General features: G+C 44.4%; 1 protein-coding gene across 1 annotated transcript in view; it reads right to left on the bottom strand.

The window, feature by feature from the left end:
* Positions 1–20,293, bottom strand: part of IFT140 (intraflagellar transport 140) — a 681,938-nt gene that overhangs the window by 575,158 nt on the left and 86,487 nt on the right. Inside the window, exon 5 of the mRNA XM_030212528.1 lies at positions 13,147–13,289. Within this exon, the coding sequence (XP_030068388.1) occupies positions 13,147–13,289 (143 nt within the window). The remainder of the gene's footprint in view (positions 1–13,146; positions 13,290–20,293) is intronic.

Raw genomic sequence — 20,293 nt, 5'->3', positions numbered from 1 at the left:
AATATTCCGGAAAAAGATAAAACTTTTTTGTTTACTAAATTCTAATTTTTTATAATTAAGATATATGCTGCTGGTAGAGATTCTTATGTTTGCTCTATGATATATTTTATCATTTTTCTTTTTAAATGCCACTATTTCAATTTTTTTTTTTAGATGTTTGTTTTATTATTTTATAACTTTGGGGGATTTTATTATTTTACAAATGTTTTGTAAATTTCTGCTTTACTATTTTTTGTGATTATATTATTTTACATATTTGTACACTGCAGTGAAACCCATTTTAAGAGACATTACCGGTCTATAAGAGCCATATTGATATTGACATACAAAATCCAGATATTTGTTAAGTCCTGTCTGGTGGGTGTCAAAATATTTCATCAATCTAACTTCAAAGGTTTTTCATTCCTGGATGCAGTGGCGTTCCTGGGGGGGGGGGGCAGTGGGTGCAGTCCGCCCTGGGTGCACGCCACTGGGGGGTGCCGCGCGCGCCTGTACATCGTTCGTTCCATGCTCCCTCTGCCCCGGAACAGGTTACTTCCTGTTCTGGGGCAGAGCAGGAGCATGGAACAAACAAAGGACAGGCGAGCACAGCACCCCCCCAGCGGCGTGCACCCGGGGGGGGGGGCGCTGCACCCAGGGGGCGGGGCGCATCGGCGATCCGCCCTGGGTGTCAGCCCCCCTAGGAACGCCACTGCCTGGATGGTTTTGAAATTTCCTTTTAGTACTGACACCATAAAATCATTCATGAAGTGCTCTGGTCTGGCAAAATGCAATCCTGCTAAGGTGTCACCCTAGTTAGCACTGTAGTGTTTAATGTGTAAATGAACCCTAGTCTAAAGTATTTGGCCTGCCTCTTCAACATCCTTCTTTATAAGCACATGTAGGATCCCTTTATGCTGAATGTTTTGCCCATGTGACTGTGAAATCCTCTGATATGTGTTGGCACAGTTTGCAGCTTGGCATATTGCAGCAAAGTGTGCCATTCTCTTCTTTCTGAGCTTCTGTTGGGAATTTGCTTTTCACTCATTTTTGTTTCAGATTAGGTAGTTGTTGAAAGGCCAGCATAGGTGGCGCTTGGAATATTTCTTTTATTTATTAGGATTTATTAACCGCTACTTTCTAACATATTTATAAATGATCTAGATATGGGAATAACTAGTGAGGTAATTAAATTTGCTGATGACACAAAGTTATTCAAAGTTGTTAAATCGCAAGAAGATTGTACACAATTGCAAGACAACCTTACAAGACTGGGAGACTGGGCATCCAGATGGCAGATGATGTTTAATGTGAGCAACTGCAAAGTGAAGCATGTGGGGAAAGAGGAACCCGAACTATAGCTATGCGATGCAAGGTTCCACGTTAAGAATCACCGACCAGGAAAAGGATCTAAGAATCATCGTTGACGATACTTTGAAACCCTCTGTTCAGTGTGCTGCTGCAGCAAAGAAAGCAAATACAATGTTAGGTATTATTAGGAAAGGAATCAAAAATAAAAATGAGGATGTTATAGTTTGTATTGCCCCATGAATACTTTGTACAATTCTGGTCACTGCATCTCAAAAAAGATATTGGAATTAGAAAAGGTACAGAGAAGGGCGACGAAAATGATAAAGGGATGGGATGACTTCCCTATGAGGAAAGGCTGAAATGGCTTGGACTCTTCAGCCTGGAGAAAAGACGGATGAGGGGAGATGTGATAGAGATATATAAAATACTGAGTGGAGTGGAACGGGTAGATGTGAATCACTTGTTTACTCTTTCCAAAAATACTAGGACTAGGGGGGCACGAAATGAAGCTACAAAGTAGTAAATTTAAAACGAATCAGAGAAAATATTTCTTCACTCAACATGTAATTAAACTCTGAAATTCGTTGAAAGAGAATGTGGTAAAAACAGTTAGCTTAGCAGGGTTTATATAAGGTTTAGATGGCTTCCTAAAAAACAGTCTATAGACCATTATTAAAATGGTCTTGGGGAAAATCCACTGCTTATTTCTAGAATAAGCAGAATAAAGTGTATTGTACTGTTTTGGGATCTTGCCAGGTACATGTGACCTGGATTGGTCACTGTTGGAAACAGGATGCTGGGCTTCATGGACCTTCGGTCTGTCCCAGTATGGCAATACTTATGTACTTATGTCTACTTCAAGGCACATACTGTCCAACCGCTTGTGAGCCGACTCAATATAGTCATGAAGTTGTTGTAGCATTGTATCAAGCACTGCCTCAACAGTTGCCCTCACCACTGCAACAATCTCAGACGTCCACATGGAGCTTATTGAGGGGCTCGGCAGGCCAACTGATTCACCATTTTGGCTTCTGCATCACTCTGCGTCTCTTTGTCCTTCCCTACTGTTTTTCCCACCATCCCAGCAAAATTACTCATCGTCTCTCAGCCCCTCAGCAAACAAGCTGCTTCTCTCCCTGATGGTAAGTTGAAATTCACTCCACAGTCATTAAAGACTAAAATGTGTGATAGTTTAGGTGATGAGTCAGAGTAGGCAAGTCAGCCTCCGCTCCTACTCATGGCATCACATGATTCACTGTGCATATATTTATGCTATTGAACATACTGTGGCTATGACGATTCCCAATAATCAAGCAAATACTTCAGAAGCTGCTAGCATGGAACCTTTATATATGAGTGTACCTCATCCAGAGGAATTACAAGTGATGAGGGAAAGTTTGGAGAAAGTTCCACGCCTATATCTGGTATCTTCAGAATTTTTAACCTCTAATTACTTTTCCCCCAATATTCAAAACTATTTAACCAGCCAGGAATGACTCCTGGCTGGTTAAACAGCATCTAAGTGCCTAACTGCGGATATTCAGTGGGAGATAACCACTAGCTGCTAACTGGCTATATCATGCGTCATAACCGGTTAGACACAGATATTCAGCGCCAAACCAGGTATGTTGAGTGGTCAAAATAGGCCGCTTAAAATAGCGGGCCTATCTTTGACTGCTAAAAAGTTAACCAGTTAGCGCTGAATATCAGAACAGCCAGTCAATATTTTAGCAGCAAAAATAAACCTGAATATTCAATGCTGTTTACCAGAAACAGCACGGCATTGAACATCCAGGTTTAACACCAGCAGCCCTTTTGAGTTTTGCCAACAAGTTTTAGGCATAGTCATAGGTGCATCCTTTGTTTTGCCAATTGCAAATCTTTTTATGGTTCAGTTCAGCAACAGACAGAGGTGGTAAATGGAATTCGCTCAGAGGAAAGGAAGGCAAGTAGTGGAGTGCCTCAGGGGTCAGTACTGGGGCCAATTGCGTTTAATATATTTGTGTGAGACATTGCTGAAGGGTTAGAAGGAAAAGTTTGTCTTTTTGCAGATGTCACAAAGATAGTCAATAGAGTGAACATCCTGGAGGAAGTAGAAACCATGAGAAGAGATCTCCAAAAATTAGAAGAATGGTCAAAGGTCTGGCAGTTAAAATTTAATGCTAAGAACTGCGAAGTGATACACTTGGGGTGCAAAAATCCAAAGGAGATATATGAGATAAGAGGCGAGAGACTGAAGAACACAGCTTGGAAGAGGGATTTTGGGGTGATGGTGTCTGAGGATCTCAAGGTGACTAAACAATGTGACAAGGCAGTGGTCACAGCCAGAAGGATGCTAGGCTGCATACAGAGGGTTATAACCAGCAGAAAAAAGGAAGTGTTGATACCCCTGTACAAGCCATTAGTGAGGCCCCACTTGGAATATTGTGTTCCGTTTTGAAGGCCTGTGTTGGAAGCTCTGTACCTGGTTCGAAGGACGCCTCTCCAGTGTGGGATTTCCCGCAGATCTCTGGGCGGTCTTCGGTGCTTCCCCGATTACTGTTGCAGCTCAGATGAAGGCTACAATCCTGTGGTGATGAATGTATACTGCATAAGAGTGTTATGTAAAATGTGTGTGCCTATTGATGTGTGAATAAACAATCTTTAAAGCAATATCCGAACCCTTGATTTGCTACATTTGGCGCTGCGAGCAGGGTTTTGCGGATTGTTTAAGCAAAAAAAAAAAAAAAACATGTTTCGGAAAGGGAAAAAACAGAACCATAACAGTATTGGTGCTGGGATATCAGAGGACATTGTGCAGGCACAGTTACCTCAGTTATTTAGTATCCCGGGGTGGGATAAGTATCCCTATCAGGCATTGGCAACTGAATGGGCTACTGATACGGGTTTAAGTGAGAATTGGGATGTTTGCCTAGGAGAGGGAAAGTGTGAGGAAGTGTTGCAATGTCTACAGAAAGCCCCTGTAATTAAAGGCAAGGAGTTGCGCTCAATAAGTCGACGTGGGTGGATTTTATTGTCGGCATATCGTCTGGTGCATCAAGAAAATGTACTTCTCCAGCAGCAACTAGTGGAAGCACAGGCAGAAATGCAGACAGTAAAAGGTGATTCGGTAATGGCACAATGTCAGGGAAAGCTGATGATGGACAAGTGTACAGGGTACCAGAGGATTGCAGAGTGTGCCGCAGTAAGGTGGCACAGTATAAAGTTAAAAAGCGGAAAGGGAAAGTTAAAAAGCGGGGATTAAATGGGGGCAAAGTAGTACGCAGTCAGCAAGCTCGGGTAAATGCTGACAGCCCATTCTCCCCCTGAGGCTGGAACTCCTAGTGTTAGTGCTAGCGTGCTCCCAGAAGAGCAAGAGGAATGGCAGGGTTATGAGGATTTGTATCCCTGGACAGAAGTGCAGTATCTTAAAAAAGCAGGAAAATATGATTGGCAGAATGACCAGGCTTCCACCCACTTGGCGCATTTAGACTTGCAGCCCCATGTAAATATAGAAATTTGTTGGAAAAATAGGTCCTGTCAAAAAGTGCGTGAACTAGTGGATACTGGACCTGAGGCCACTTTATTATATGGGAATCCACGTAAATTTAAGGGTCAGAGAGCTGTCATGACCAGGTTGGGTGGAAAACAAATTGAAGCTCTACAGACCTGGGTGGAATTAAAAATTGGAAATTTACCTAAAAGGGAATACTAAGTTATGATTGTACCTGTGCCTGAGTATATACTGGGTATAAATATATTAAAAGGATTGACAATAACATTACAAGATGGGAGATATCAATTTGGAGTTAAACCTTACATCTAATCGCATTCAATTACTGTGGGAAAGGTGAAAATGACCAGAATAGAGATTCCCCCAGCCACACGGACTATTCATTTAAAACAGTATAGAATATCAGGGGGGCACCTTGAGATCAGTAAAACTATAAAAGAGTTAATGGAGAAGGGGGTTATTAAAACTACCACAGGGCTGGATTCATAGCCCCACTATCGGTGGCAGATCATTTAGAGGAGTTTCCTCTAGCTGATCATATGCAAATTGTGCATTATTTAGATTGTAAGCTCTTCGAGCAGGGACCATCTTTTCATGTATGGTGTACAGCACTGTGTATGCCTTGTACCGCTTTAGAAGTGTTAAGTAGTAGTATATTGATGATATTATAATTCAAGGAAAAACACAGGAAGATGTTCAGACTCAGTTGGAGTTGTGAATTTTACATTTAAAGGAAAAAAAAAAAAGGATGGGAAATAAATCCTGATAAGATACAAGGGCCATCCCAAACAGTGAAATTTCTAGGCATTCAGTGGCATAATGGTCTGAGGGAAATTTTGTCAAAAGCTAAACGGAACATTTTGGAATTTGTTCCTCCTTGTAATAAAAAAGGAGGCATAACGTTTTATAGGATTATTTGGCTTTTGGAGACAACATATACCCCCACCTGGGGCAAATTTTAGCACCATTATATAAAGTGACTAGGAAAAAACATAATTTTGAGAGGGGAGAAAAATAACAACAAGCTTTTAAAGAAGCGCCGCAAGCAATACAATGCCTTAGATTTGTAGCCAGTGCAGACAGGAGAGGTAGAGCTAAGTGTCTCAGTAACTGAAGATTATGCTAATTGGAGCCTTTTGGCAGAAACAAAAGACTCGGGTGCCATTACAACTGGAAAATTAATACCAACAAAAATTTATGGGGTACAGAATTGTGGCAAGACATTTGGAATTATGTGCAGACTACTAACATTACTGTTTTTCAATTAGATGCTCATTGCAAGGGTGATAATCTAGAACGCTTTTACAACGCAGTGGCTGATGAACCAAGCAAAATTTCATCTCTCAAGGTGGAAACCCTGGAAGAACCAGAAAATTGCTCAGGTTTGGCGACATGAGCACACCAAAAAAGTGGACATATGGGTGAACAAGCCACACTACATTGGGCACAACAGCGAGGGTTAGCACTCACCACTTCCCTCATTAAAGATATTATTGCACATTGTCCAATCTGCCAACATTTGACTAAACGTCCGGTACCCCATCCAGTGCAAGGTCATTTGGCCCGCGGAAATTTGCCTGGTCAAATCTGGCAGATTGATTACATTGGCCCTTTACCTTTGTCTAAAGGATGCCAATATGTCTGTGTCGCTGTTGATACCTTTTCAGGTTTCCTGGTTGTACATCCCTGTCGCAGGGCAACCTCATCATTCGCTACTATGGAGTGCCATTGCAAGTTCAGTCAGACAATGGTACTCACTTTAAAAATAAATTGCTCACCAGTTTTTGTACTGAGTATAACATTGAATGGATTTATCACATTCCTTATTATCCTCAGTCAGCCGGATTAGTAGAGCATATGAATGGTTTACTCAAGCAAAGTATACGCAAATTGACACCTACTCGTACTTTACAAGGCTGGATGCCATACCTCCATGATGCCATACAGCCCCTTAATAACCGTGCAGTGGGTCCTGATGAAACCCCCTTGATGCGCATGCTCACACCTCATTTGACCATCACCATGGCCTCAGTGTCTCAATATGCCTATTGGCCTTTGCATGAAAAGACCCCACCGCTCCTCCGTCAGCGGTGCGGCGTGTTGTTATCTTAGTACTCCGTACTCCTATACTTGTTCTCCAGGTTCTATTACCCGCATTTACACTGGGTTAGGATTGCAGATTCCTGATTGTTATGGTCAGCTATGCTTGGTTTAACTGTCCTTGGTGGTGTCATTGATGCAAATTATCAAGGGGAGATACAGGTTCTACTGTATAATGGTTCTGCATAAGTATTTAATATCAATCCAGGAGATCATATTGCTCAAGTAGTGATAATTAGTATCAATACCACCACACCACAAAAGATTTTGCCACCTGCACGATCCACTACTCGCGGAGTGGCTAGTTTTGGATCCACTGATTTGCAACTTGGACAGAAGGTTTGGGTTAAGGACCCTACTGGAGCTCAGCCTCCTATGCCAGCTGAGGTGGAGGCCAGAGGACAAGATGGCACAATGGCAATTGTTAAGCCTGGTGATTCACAGTTGCATAATGTTCCCATAGATCGTTATTTGCCAGAATAACATGCTTGTTGTTTATCCTTTGTAGTACGTCGTCCTACTTCTTTTGGATGGTTACCCACTAGTGTATACTCGGACACCGGCGACGGAAATCCTCAACCAAACGAACGTGGTCCGCTACTGGTGGAAGAATTCGGAGAACAAGACGCTGACTCAAGATAACTACACTTGTACTACCAGCTGGCTTATTATGAATGTTACTGTTGACAATAGCTCACTGTGGAAGGTGCAGGGTCGTGTGTTGTTGGTAACTAATGTCACCCTCAATTTGACTATCTCGAATAATACACACTGGACGGGGTGTGTACAGCGAGCTGGCTTCCAAGATCAACAATGGATTCATTGGAACAGGACACAAAAGCTATTATTTTTAAAGGGTTGTAATATGTGCAAGAAAGATTTAATAGTGATAAATCGGACTGGAGAATGGGTGTTCGCAAATGCCACCCCAATTACTAACCGAAGTACCTGGATGGACTTCTTGCATGTTTTCTGGAAACAGGAACCGAGTATGTTATCTTCCTGCATAATGCGTCTACCACAAACTTGTAAAAATATGTCTATGAAGCATCAGCGCATGATCTTATCATATAACATCACTTTCCCTAAGATGCCACATTGTACACGGTATCGGAGGGCTTGGTATGATACCATTTTAGGAACTGTTGGTACTGGGTTGGGAGTGTTAAAGACTGTAGACACTGACACTTTGTATAACAAATTACATTATTTAGGGAAGGACTTATACGAAGAATTGAATATTTTAGCGAATTGGATGCCTGCTATTCCATCACTGGGACAATTGGTGTTACCAGCAATGGAAGGACATAATCGTTTATTTCAGCAGGACTTTAGGTTTCAAAATGATTCATGGACGAATGTCACAAAGGCTTTGAATTACACATGGTGTACCTTGCAGGTACTGTATGCTATTCAACAGAGAGATAATTTTCAGATGGCTTTGCAGATGGGGATGCAACCCATTTACAAACCCTGTTTGGTAAGTATTGGCGTGGAGAGGTTTGTTGGTACCTCAGAATAGTCTTACAGTCTGCAATATGCACTATTGTACTGGAGAACTGCATGTTTATGCAAATCAGAATGCACAGATTGTATGTAAATATTATATTGTACCTATTATTGTTCAACAGAATGCACAATTACAATTTTGGAGTCCACATGTAAAGGGACAGTATATCATTAGGTATAATAATACTTACGATCTATCATATTGTATTTTTAGTTTAAATAGATTAATTTGTCCTTTACAAACACCTTTATATGAACCATGCTTATCACCTCGTTTTGGTGAATGTACCTTCACGGTGTACCCCAAAGATTATGAAATGTTTGTAGAGATATCCGCTCAGATGGTATGCATTACCACAGCTAATAGCGCGACTGTACAACATAATCCATTTTTAGGGAACATGGTGGTTAGCCAATGTTATAGTAATATATCAGTATTTTGGTGGAAGGGTGCTAAATATTTCTTTTTCCCAGATATACAGATAAGCACCTCCACAATCTATACGTATAGTTTCTTCCGTGCTCCTCTGTTATACGTTAATTATAGTAGACTACAGCAAATACTAAATAAATCTGAGATTGTACATCAGTATTTAGAAGACACTAATCAAACTCTAAGTAATATGAAGGTGGATGCCCAGTTAAATAAAACCCACATTCTCCTAGTCGCTGAAAATGTTCAGAGCAAATTGCAACATCATTGGTGAGATCCGTTAACTGGTCATACTCCTGGAGCAGATAAATTTCTACAATGGCTTGCACATCCATTACTAATAGTTCTATTACTTAGTATTGCTTTGGTGGTATGGAATTGTATTCTTACATGTAAAATTTGGCACCCTCCAGCAGGAGCGGTCCATAATACCATGTATACTTCTGTGTCAGCATAGGTATCAAGAGGTGGAATGTGTTGGAGTATAATACTTATGATATGATACTTATGCTCACCCAGAATATTTGTTTTCTGACATGCAGAATGTTTGTTTTGACCTGTTGCTACCAGAATATTTGTTTGAAAGGTTGCTACCACAACGTTCCGTTGCAGTGGCTAACTCACTACAGGATTGTGCTGAGAACTGAGAAACAAGTCCAAAGGCTGGTGTTTTCATCAGAGAGTGCCTGTGAGAGAGGAATGTAGTTTGGCCACTTCATTGTTCTGTTCCAGGCACACTTGTTTGGGACCTGTTATAAAAGAGGGGAAGCCCCTGGCAGAAACAGAAGCTCTGTACCTGGTTTGAGGGACGCCTCTCCAGTGTGGGATTTCCCGCAGATCTCTGGGCGGTCATCGGTGCTTCCCCGATTGCTGTTGCAGCTCAGATGAAGGCTACAATCCTGTGGTGATGTATGTATTCTGCATAAGAGTGTTATGTAATATGTGTGTGCCTATTGATGTGTGAATAAACAATCTTTAAAGAAATATCCGAACCCTTGATTTGCTACAAGGCCGTATCTTGCTAAGCACATAAAAAGACCTGAAGCGGTTCAGAGAAAAGCAACAAAAATGATATGGGTATGAGGTTTGCGCCACAAGATGTATACACAGGATGAAAGTAGAGATAGGGGGTGACATGATACAGACATTCAAATATTTGAAAGGTATTAATATACAAACAAATGTTTTCCAGAAACAGGAAAGTGGTAGGACATAAAATTAGGTTGCAGGTGGGCCAACTGAGGAAGTACTGTTTCATGGACAGGAAAGTTTATACCTGGAATGTCCTCCTGCGGGAGATGGTGGAGATGAAAACGGTAATGGAATTTTAAAATGTGTGGGATAAATAAAAAGGAATCCTGTATGGAAATAATGTAACTAAACAGAATTAACGGTGATTAGATGGCAACTCCAGAAATGAGGAAGCAAGCCAGTGCCGGGCAGACTTCTACTGTCTGTTTCCCAATCATGGCTGGACAGATTTGGATGGACTGGAATGAGGTTTTGATGACAGCTTCAGTAGTGGAAGGACAAGACCAGAGTTGGGCAGATTTCTACAGTCTGTGTCCTGAAAACAGCAAGAAGAAATCAAGTATGCATATGTAGTTTTGCATCAAATCTTTTGTTATGAGTTTTATCTTGTTGGGTAGACTGGATGGACCATACAGGCCGTTATGTGCCGTCATCTACTATAAAAACATAAGAATAGCCATACTAGGTCAGACCAATTTATTTATGAACATTTATACCCCATTTTTTCCACATGAAGCAGACTCAAAGTGGCTTACAATGCACAGTGAAATCAATTACAATTACATTAGATAGGGCGAAAGGACAGGGTAAGAAGGGAAAGGGAAGAGAGAATAAGATGGGTGGTGAGCCAAGAAGGATGATGGAAATCCAGGCAGAACAGAGTGGCTCGAACAGGTCCAGGCATGGCGATCCTCAAACGGGAACTGCAGCGGCACCCAGATAGCACAGACAAACCACTAAGGAAACAGCAGCAGCATGCGGCCAGGAGAGAGGCAGTGGTCACCAGAGGCAGACGACAGCTGGAGGCAGGCAACGTCGACAGGGCCCTGGATGTCCACCGGTCCAGCAACACCACCGCAGAGGAACAGGGACCGCACCCCGAACCACAGCGGGGAAAGACGTCAGCGAAGTTGCAGCTACCTGATCAAGTTCAACCGCAACCGACGATCCAGGGACTACGGAGTAGGATCCAAGGTGTGTTTCAAACGGTCCTCCTCCACAGCTCCAACCGTCAGGGCCCTCCAAACCAGGGACTTCCGTCATTGCTCCATCAGACCGGCAGAAGGGGAAGAGCAGGCAGTGTCAGCGGGGAACAACTCCAACACAACGGCCAGAAGATCGCCTGGGCCAGGGCAGCAGAGGCAGCAGACTCCCCATCAGAAAAGATGAAGAACGGGGAAGAGGCGGCCACGGCCCGCTGGCGGTCGGTGCATGAATACGATGGCAACGTGCAGACCCGTCTGGCCCCCCAACAACAAACGGATGCCCCATGACACCCCGGACCCGGAGAGGTATGGAACCAGCAAACGAGGGCCACACCACAGTCAAAGACCCAGGCAAAACCCATGGACGCCTGGAGCTGACGGTTTCCCGTCCGTTTACCCTGCGGCCATCTTGATGACTCCAATTGTCCATCTAGCCCAGTATCCTGTTTACAACAGTGGCCAATCCAGTTCACAAACACCTGTTTCCAACAGTGGCCAATCCCAGTGCAAGCAGTGGCTTCCCCATGCCTGTCTCAATAGCAGACTTTGGACTTTTCCTCCAGGAACTTGTCCAAACCTTTTTTAAACACAGATATGGTAACTGCTATTACTGCATCCTCCAGCAAAGAGTTCCAGAGCTTAACTATTCGTTGAGTAAAAAAAATATTTCCCCTATTTGTTTTAAAATTATTTCCATGTAACTTTGTTGAGTGTCCCCTAGTTTTTGTACTATATTATTTGTTACTTGGTTTCATCTTGTCTTATGTTGGTGGCATTTTATTGACGATATTTTTATGATATGGAAAGGTACTCATGAGGAGTTAATTATTTTTGTGGATTTCTTGGACAGCTGTCATCCCTAATATTGTTTGATATGAATCAGAGCACCATGATTAATTTTTTTGAATGTGCAAATTAAGAGCAAACAAAGATTATAACTACTTTATACAAGAAGCGTATAGATCAAAAAACTAATACAGTATGAAACTAATAGGTGTTAAGTTGGACAGTAATCCCCCCCCCCCTAATATTCAGCACATTTAACCGGCCAGGAAAGGCTCCTGGCCATTTAAATAGAACTTAACTGGCTATCCGCAAAAATATTCAGCAGGAGACAGCCGGTTATCTCCTGCTGTATATTCGTGGCCAGCGCTTAGCAGCTACCGGTTATATCACGCGATATAACTGGCTATCCACTAATATTCAGTGCATCACCGGCTAAGATTTGTGGCCAAATCAGGTTGCCAAAACAGCACACCTATCTTTAAGCCACTATAATCTTAACAGGCCAGTGATGAATATTGGCTTGGCCTGTTAAATTTCAACTGGCCAAAAATAAACCAGATATTCAATGCCGGTCACGGAACACTGAATATCCGGTCTTGACGCAGACCGCGGAAGTTAGCCGAGCTGCCTCCCACAGTCTGAAAATCAGCCACTAAGTTATTATAAAATTTATGAAGAAACAGTTTTGGGGCACATTAGGAAGTCTTCACATATGCTTGTGAGAGCAGAACAGTATTTGTCAGAGTTTCCGCAATGCCATCAACACCCAGGGTGCCCCCCCTAACCTAGGACCCATAAGCCAAAGGAGGGACTATTCACCCTGCTGGCAGTAGTCCAAGAGGACCACTGCCATACTGGCCATAACATTTCCAAGACCACAGGCTGAAGGTATGGGATAAGGAGAGGACTTCCTCACACTCCATCATGGCAAAGGTCTATAGATTGATCCAAGAGCTCCACATGGCCAGAGGCTCAACCACAGGGTCACAGGCCTCAAGAAGAATCCTGCTGCACCACTCCAAACTACAATAGATGTTGGAAACAGAGAAATACTGGCAAGTTCTAGGGTTGCACCACTCCTTATACTGGTGATGACATCACTGGAAATCAGTATTCTCTGCCTCCATCTGCTGATTGTGGAGCATAACACTTGTCTTGACTAGTCTAGCAGGATGATAAAGAAAGCATTTTTGCCCATCATTTTTGATGGGCTCGTTCAAATGCAATGAAAATTACAATATGAAAAAGGCCTAGTATTTTCCAGTAAACTGAATATATCCAGACTTTTGATCACATACCATCTGCAGCACCAAGGAAGAAGGAGAGTCCTTCCTGGGCCCCAAATTTCATAGGTGTTCCTTTCCCAGATTTCTTCCAGTTAAACATGTCCAATGCTTTCTCATCTCCACTTACTGCAGCCTTTGCCAGTTGTGCCAGGTCTCTGTAATCACAAAAAAGGCAATGAAGAACTCCATGCACATACTACTCCTGGGGGAATGCTGCACAACTGTACAGTGCAGAATTCCCCATGTCCTTAGAATTCACTCTCTCTCTCTTTCCCACCAAGATCACACGACAAGAGGAGGAAGACATCAAGGGCTGCACATTGGGTGCTTCCTCGTCCTGTGTCAGCTTAGACAGAATGTTCATTTGAATCTTAGAAGCCTCTGTATGGCCCCATGTGCAGCCATTGACTTCCTCCTCTTTTTGCCACGCGACCTCAGTTGGCAAGGAAGAGAGTGTGTGCAAAGTAGCTACTACCACTGGCATATTGTGTCATACGGATGAGAGGGGGCAGAGCAAGATTAAGAAGTGCCTGTCACAACTGTTGGGAATGGTGAGCCCTTGGACCAAAGCCGGAGCTTTGGCAGACAAATCACCTAGGCTGGCACAGGCAGGAATCAGAACACACTGGACTAAAATAAACTAACAGACTGAACACAGGTAGGAGAGAGGTAACTAAACAGAATGGACTAAATAAGGACCGGATCCAGACAAGGCAAGGAAAAGAAGGCAAAGGGGCCAGAACTGGAACCCAGACAGGACAAGGCAAAACTCGGAACTGGATTAAAACTGGGACCCAGAAATGCAAGACAAGGCAACACACGGAAGTAGATAAAAACTGGATCTGGACAGGACTAGACAGAAAGAGACAAAGCAAAGCACAACTAGACAGGCAAGACAGGGCAGGAGCTAGGCAACAGAATAACAGAAGCAAGACAATACACAAGCCAGGAACAGGATTCTCAAACAGGCTTGGTTGGAACCGGATTCTGGAACGGGCTTGGCTGGAACCGGATTCAGGAACGGGCTTGGCTGCAACCGGATTCAGGAACGGGCTTGGCTGGAACAAGCTTGACTTGACTGGAACAGGATTCTGAGACTGGCTTGGCTGGAACAGGATTCTGAGATTGGCTTGACTTGACTGGAACAGGATCAAAACTAGCTCAAACACAGAGCTGGGGCAGAACCTGGCAGAAACAGAGCTGAAGAGCCAGGAAGCAAACATAGCAGGCAAAGGATTAAGCAGACTAAGGGAAGACAAACAAACAAGCAATGTGCTTACCAACCCCCCACAGCTAGATAGCAGTGAAATAATCAGGTAGAGTGGAGGAGTGGCCTAGTGGTTAGGGTGGTGGACTTTGGTCCTGGGGAACTGAGTAGTTCGAATCCCGGCACAGGCAGCTCCTTGTGACTCTGGGAAAGTCACTTAACCCTCCATTGCCCCATGTAAGCCGCATTGAGCCTGCCATGAGTGGGATAGCGCGGGGTACAAATGTAACAAAAATAAAAGAAATAAATAAATGATGCTGGCTTCTACAGACTCAGAATAAACAGACAAGAACCACACACACAGGAAACTGAACAGGGAATACAGAAACAGAGCTTGGCTAAACACAGAGCTTGGCTTAAACACAGAGCTTAACTATAGCAAGTCAAAAGCAGGGCTAGACTAAAAGCAGGAGCCAAGGGTAGAGTCAAATAGATACAGACACCAAGGGAAGGGTGTGGCTCTACAGCCAGGCTTTCAGGAAACAAGGTTCAAAAGCGAACTCACAGAAACAAAGGAAAGCACTGAAACACAAGACTCAGGGCCAGATGAACTAAAGTTAACGAGCCAGCAACGTGGGTTTTAAACTGGTTCTAGCCAGTTTAACTTGTGTAGTAAACCAGGACATGCACAAAAGGGCAATTTCCTGTCACGGTAGCAGCTAACGAAAACAGAATGCAGAAGAGTAAATTAGTATTTAATGAGTAAAGTTCGTATTGTAATGAGATGCACTACCGTTTTCCGATCCCCTTACCGTGGAAAACCTAACGGGAGGTCTGCACCTCTCGTTGGGGCTGCTGTGAGGGAATCGGAAGGAAAAAAAATTCTTGCAGAGCTGAACAAGCAGCTCCAAAAACGTACGACAACTGAAAAAAATATGTCCAGTGCTCGTCAGGGACATCCTTCTGAACTGCCTAACATGGACGTCCTTCACTAAAACAAAAAAACAAAAAAAAACAGACATCCCTGACGAGCACTTGAACGTTTGCAGCTTCCTCCAAGGGAAGGGCTACATGCTTTAAACGGGGTGCATCTCCTCGAAGATACCAATATCAGCTAAACGTGCTGTGATTGCCTGAGAGAGACCTGGAGGGAGGGACGTCCAAAAAGTTTTGATTTGGCTGTCATGTCCCGATCCTATGGGGGGGGGGGGGGCGCAAGCTGAAAATAACCTTGGAGGTGCCTGTTGAGAGAACTGTGGTTATGGTCAGTTCAGGCAGGTAAGAAAAACAGGGACGTCTTTTTTTTTCTTCAGAGAGTCCTTCCTAATTGCCTGATGTAAGCCTGCCTTTAACATGCAAAGCAGTAAACAATGGAAATGTTACACAAGTGAAGAGCAGCAGCACTTAAGTTTAGTGCATCTGGCCCCCATTTAATTTAACGAGCCATTAACGAGCAAGTAGTAAACCCTGGCATGCACTAAAGGCTTCTCCCAGCCATTTTCCATCACCGTAGCAGCTAATGAAAACGGAATGCAGATGAACAAATTAGTACTATAATGTGTAGAAACAGGAGACATGCAGGGTAATAAAAGAAATAGGGGATGGGGCGGGGAGGGAGAGAGAGAGAAGGGGTTGGGAGGGATCAATATAAGGTGAAAAATGTTTCAGCTGTTTTATGTATGGATGTCATTTATATATCAAAAATAAAGTTGGAAAAAAAAATAATGTGTAGAAACCGTATTGTAACGAGATGCACTACCATTTCCCGATTCCCTTACCATGGAAACCCCTAACGGGAGGTCTGCACCTCTCGTTGGGGCTGCTGTGAGGGAATCGGAAAGAAAAAAAAAAAAACATCCAACAAGTGCTCAGAAGAGCAAGAGGGAAGGGGAAAAAAAAAAGCCGCACATGGTTTTCTTTTTTTTTTTTTTTCCCTTCCGCCGCCCCCCCCCCCCCCCCCCCCCCGAGGTTGCCGTGACCGATCCCCCCTCTCCCCTCCCTTGAAATCACAGCTTCCCGCAGCCCTGGCCTCCCCGCCATTCTCCGCACCCAGGGGCCCCGCCCCCTCTGGGGTCGAGGTCGTCGTTGTCGCCGCTCCCCCCTCCACCCGCCCCCCTCTGTCTGCCACCGGGCCGGGCCCTCACAGCGCCTCTCACCTGTGAAGGTGCTGCAGCAGGCAACAGCAGATCGCTTCCCTTTGGGCCTCCCTCCTTCCCTCTGGCCCGCCCTCGTCTGATGAAAGTTATGCGAGGGCGGGACACAGGGAGGGAAGGAGGGAAGCCCGAAGGAAAGCGATCTACTGTTGCTTGCTGCAGCGCCTTCACTCAGAGGTAAGAGGCGCTGTGAGGGCCCGGCCCGGTGGCAGATGGAGGGGGGCGGGTGAAGGGGGGGGAGCGGCAGCAACCTTGACCTCAAGGGGGGCGGAGGGGGCAGGGCACCGGGGCTGCGGGAAAAAAAAAAGAAAGAAAGCCAAGTGCTAGTCAGGGACACCCATAAAGAGCGTCCTCCCCCCCACCCGCAATAATAAAAACATCCTTTTTTGGACATGCTTCACTCAGCTAAGAGACCTTGAAATCTCTGAGCCAATCACAGCGCGTTTAGCTCAGCTAAACGCATTGTGATTGGCTCAAAGACTTCAAGGTCTCTTAGCTGAGTGAAGCATGTCCAAAAAAGGACGTTTTTTAATAATTTTTTTTTTTGGGGGGGGGGGGGGAGATGGACATCCAAAAAGGACGTCTTTTTGGATGGATGTCCTCAACTGCACTCTCCTGCTATGATCGAGCCGCATCACAGAGGCTTATTTGGCATGCGCAGAGCAGCCAGCATAATGATTGGCTGCTCTGCGCATGCTCGACCAGCCCACTGTTCACCGAAATAGAGAATGCAAGTGACCTACAACGAGCAGCTCATTTGAATTCCTTTTCCTTGATGCATGCCCGTTCCTTACTGATTCGCTAGGGGAATCTGTAAGGGAAGGGCTTTAACGATTTTTTAGTGCATCTTGGCCTGGGGCTTTGTTGATACATCTGCCCCTCAGAGAAACACAGCACAGAGACCTTCAGGAGCAAAACACTCAGGAACAAAGCCAAGCATGGAAATGATCTAAACAGGTAACAAGATTAAGAGATCTCTTGCAAAGGCCACGTAGGAAAGCTCCCTGGGTTCTTATAAAGGAGTAGGCTGATGATGTCACAAGGGAAATGAAGCAGAAGCAGGGAGACCAAAGCGAGGCTTGGCTAACAGGAAGAACAACAACAGGAAATGAAGCAGACTGGAGAGGTCACAGAGCTAGATACAGAGAAACAGTAGGTCTGAACATAAGGGCACGGCCACAACCATGACAGTGCCATGGGGATGTGGGTGGAGGGCACTGTGAGCAAGGTGAGAGTGTGCCATGGGGTTGGAAGGGGGCAGAGAAAGTTGAGTGTGCTCCAAGGGGATGGGAGAGGCAGCAGCAAAAACAGATTCTGTTGTAGGGGAACAAAATAAGAATGTGCCACTTGTGTGGGACAGATCAAGATTGAGGGTGTGCCATGGGGGACAGATACAGCAGAAGAACGGTCAAAGGTCTGGCAATTAAAATTTAATGCAAAGAAGTGCAGAGTGATGCACTTGGGGTGAGAATATACCAGATAGGAAGAGAGAGATTGATAAGCTCAATTCAGGACAGGGACCTTGGGGTATTGGAGTCTGAGGATCTCAAGGTGATAAAACAATGTGACAAAGCAGTGGCCATGGTCAGAAGGATGCTACGATGCACTGAGAAGGGTATATCCAACAGAAGAAAGAAGGTGTTGATGTTGATGTCTCTGTACAAGTTGTTGGTGAGGCCTCACTGAGTATTGTGTTCAGTTTTGGAGGCCGTATCTTGCTAACACTTGAAGCACTTCAGAGAAAAAAGTGATGCAAATGGCATGCGGTTTGCGTAGCAAGACATATGAGGAGAGACTTGAGGACCTGAACATGTATACTCCGGAGGAAAGGAGAGACAGGGGTGAACACAATATTCAGAACGTGTCCGTTCTCTTGAGGCTAGAGTAGCAGACTTGGTGGAGCTGAGGGAGACAGAGATATATAGAGGAGACCTACAGGGATGTTGTAGAGAAGTCCCACCTCCAGTCTGGTAGCCCCTGTGCTACCTTGGAGGAGGGAGGTCTATAAGAAGGAGAGCATCACCCTGGTGAAGCAGGAAGTACTCCTGTAGCCAGGACCTGCCCACCAGGGGATGTACTATCCTCTCGCACCAAGGACATGTCTCCAAATGCTACCCAGGAGGGAAGGGTTAGGACAGCTGTTGTAGTTGGTGATTTGATCATTAGGCATATAGATAGCTGGATGGCTGGTGGACATGAGGATCACCTGGTGACTTGCCTGCCTGGTGCAAAGGTGGCGGACCTCATGCGTCACCTACATAGGATTTTAGATAGTGCTGAGGAGAAGCCGGCTGTCTTGGTACATGTGGGTACCAATGACATAGTAAAATGTGGGAGAGCGGTTCTGGAAGCCATATTTAGGCTCTTAGGTAGAAAGCTCAAATCCAGAACTTCTAGGGTAGCATTTTTTGAAGTGCTACCTGTTCCATGCGCAGGGCCCAAAAGACAGGCAGAGCTCCGGAGTCTTAATGCGTGGATGAGACGATGATGTAGGGAGGAGGGTTTTACATTTGTTAGGAACTGGGCAACACTCTGGGGAAGGGGGAGCCTATTCCGAAAGGATGGACTCCACCTTAACCAGGGTGGGACCAAACTGCTGGCATTAGCATTTAAAAAGGAGAATAGAGCAGCTTTTAAACTAGAAACTGGGGGAAGGCCGACAGTTGCTCAAAAGCACGTGTTTCGGGATAAGGTATCTTTCAAATATATCACCAAAACAGGGAAGACAGGGTATCCTGATAGGTTGCAAAAGAGACCACAGTAGATCAGGTGTCCTTCAATAAAAATAAAAATCAGGAAAAAGATTGCAAATTAATACTGTCAAGTACTGAGCATGATGTAAATAGGAACAAACACAAGTTTGAAATGTTTATATGCGAATGCCAGAAGCCTAAGAAATAAGATGGGACAGTTGGAATATATTGCATTAAATGAAAAATTAGATATAATAGACATCTCTGAGACCTGGTGGAAGGAGGATACCCAGTGGGACACTGTCATAACGGGATACAAATTATATCATAGTGATAGGGTGGATCGAATTGGCGGAGGGATAGCACTGTATGTTAAGGAGAGCCTTGAATCAAATAGATTGAAAATTCAGCAGGAAACAAAACACATCTTGGAATCCCTACGGGACATGAAATGAGATTGAAGGGGGGCAGACTCAAGAAAAATGTCAGGAAGTATTTTTTTCATGGAGAGAGTAGTGGATGCTTGGAATGCCCTCCCGCGGGAGGTGGCAGAAAAGAAAACGGTAACAGAATTCAAACATGTGTGGGATAAACAAAGGAATCCTGTTCAGAAGGAATGGATCCTCAGGAGCTTAGCCGAGATTGGGTGGCAGAGCCGGTGGTGGGAGGCGGGGATAGTGCTGGGCAGACTTATACAGTCTGTGTCAGAGCCGGTGGTGGGAGGTGGGACTGGTGGTTGGGAGGCGAGGATAGTGCTGGGCAGACTTATACGGTCTGTGCCCTGAAGAGGACAGGTACAAATCAAGGTAGGGTATACATAAAAAGTAGCACATATGAGTTTATCTTGTTGAGCAGTCTGGATGGACCGTGCAGGTCTTTTTCTGCCATCATCTACTATGTTACTATGATTGAAATTCCATGTGTAAAGGGGAAAAGGATAGTGATAGGAGTGTACTACCGTCCACCTGACCAGGATGAACAGACAGATGTAGAATGTTAAAGGAAATTAGGGAACCAAACAAACTGGGCAACATAATAATAATGGGTGATTTCAATTACACAATATTGACTGGGTAAATGTAACATCGGGACATGCTAGGGAGATA

This window comes from Microcaecilia unicolor, chromosome 8 (assembly GCF_901765095.1).
Source record: "Microcaecilia unicolor chromosome 8, aMicUni1.1, whole genome shotgun sequence".
Lineage (NCBI taxonomy): Eukaryota > Metazoa > Chordata > Amphibia > Gymnophiona > Siphonopidae > Microcaecilia > Microcaecilia unicolor.
This window is presented reverse-complemented; position numbering and strand designations above follow the sequence as displayed.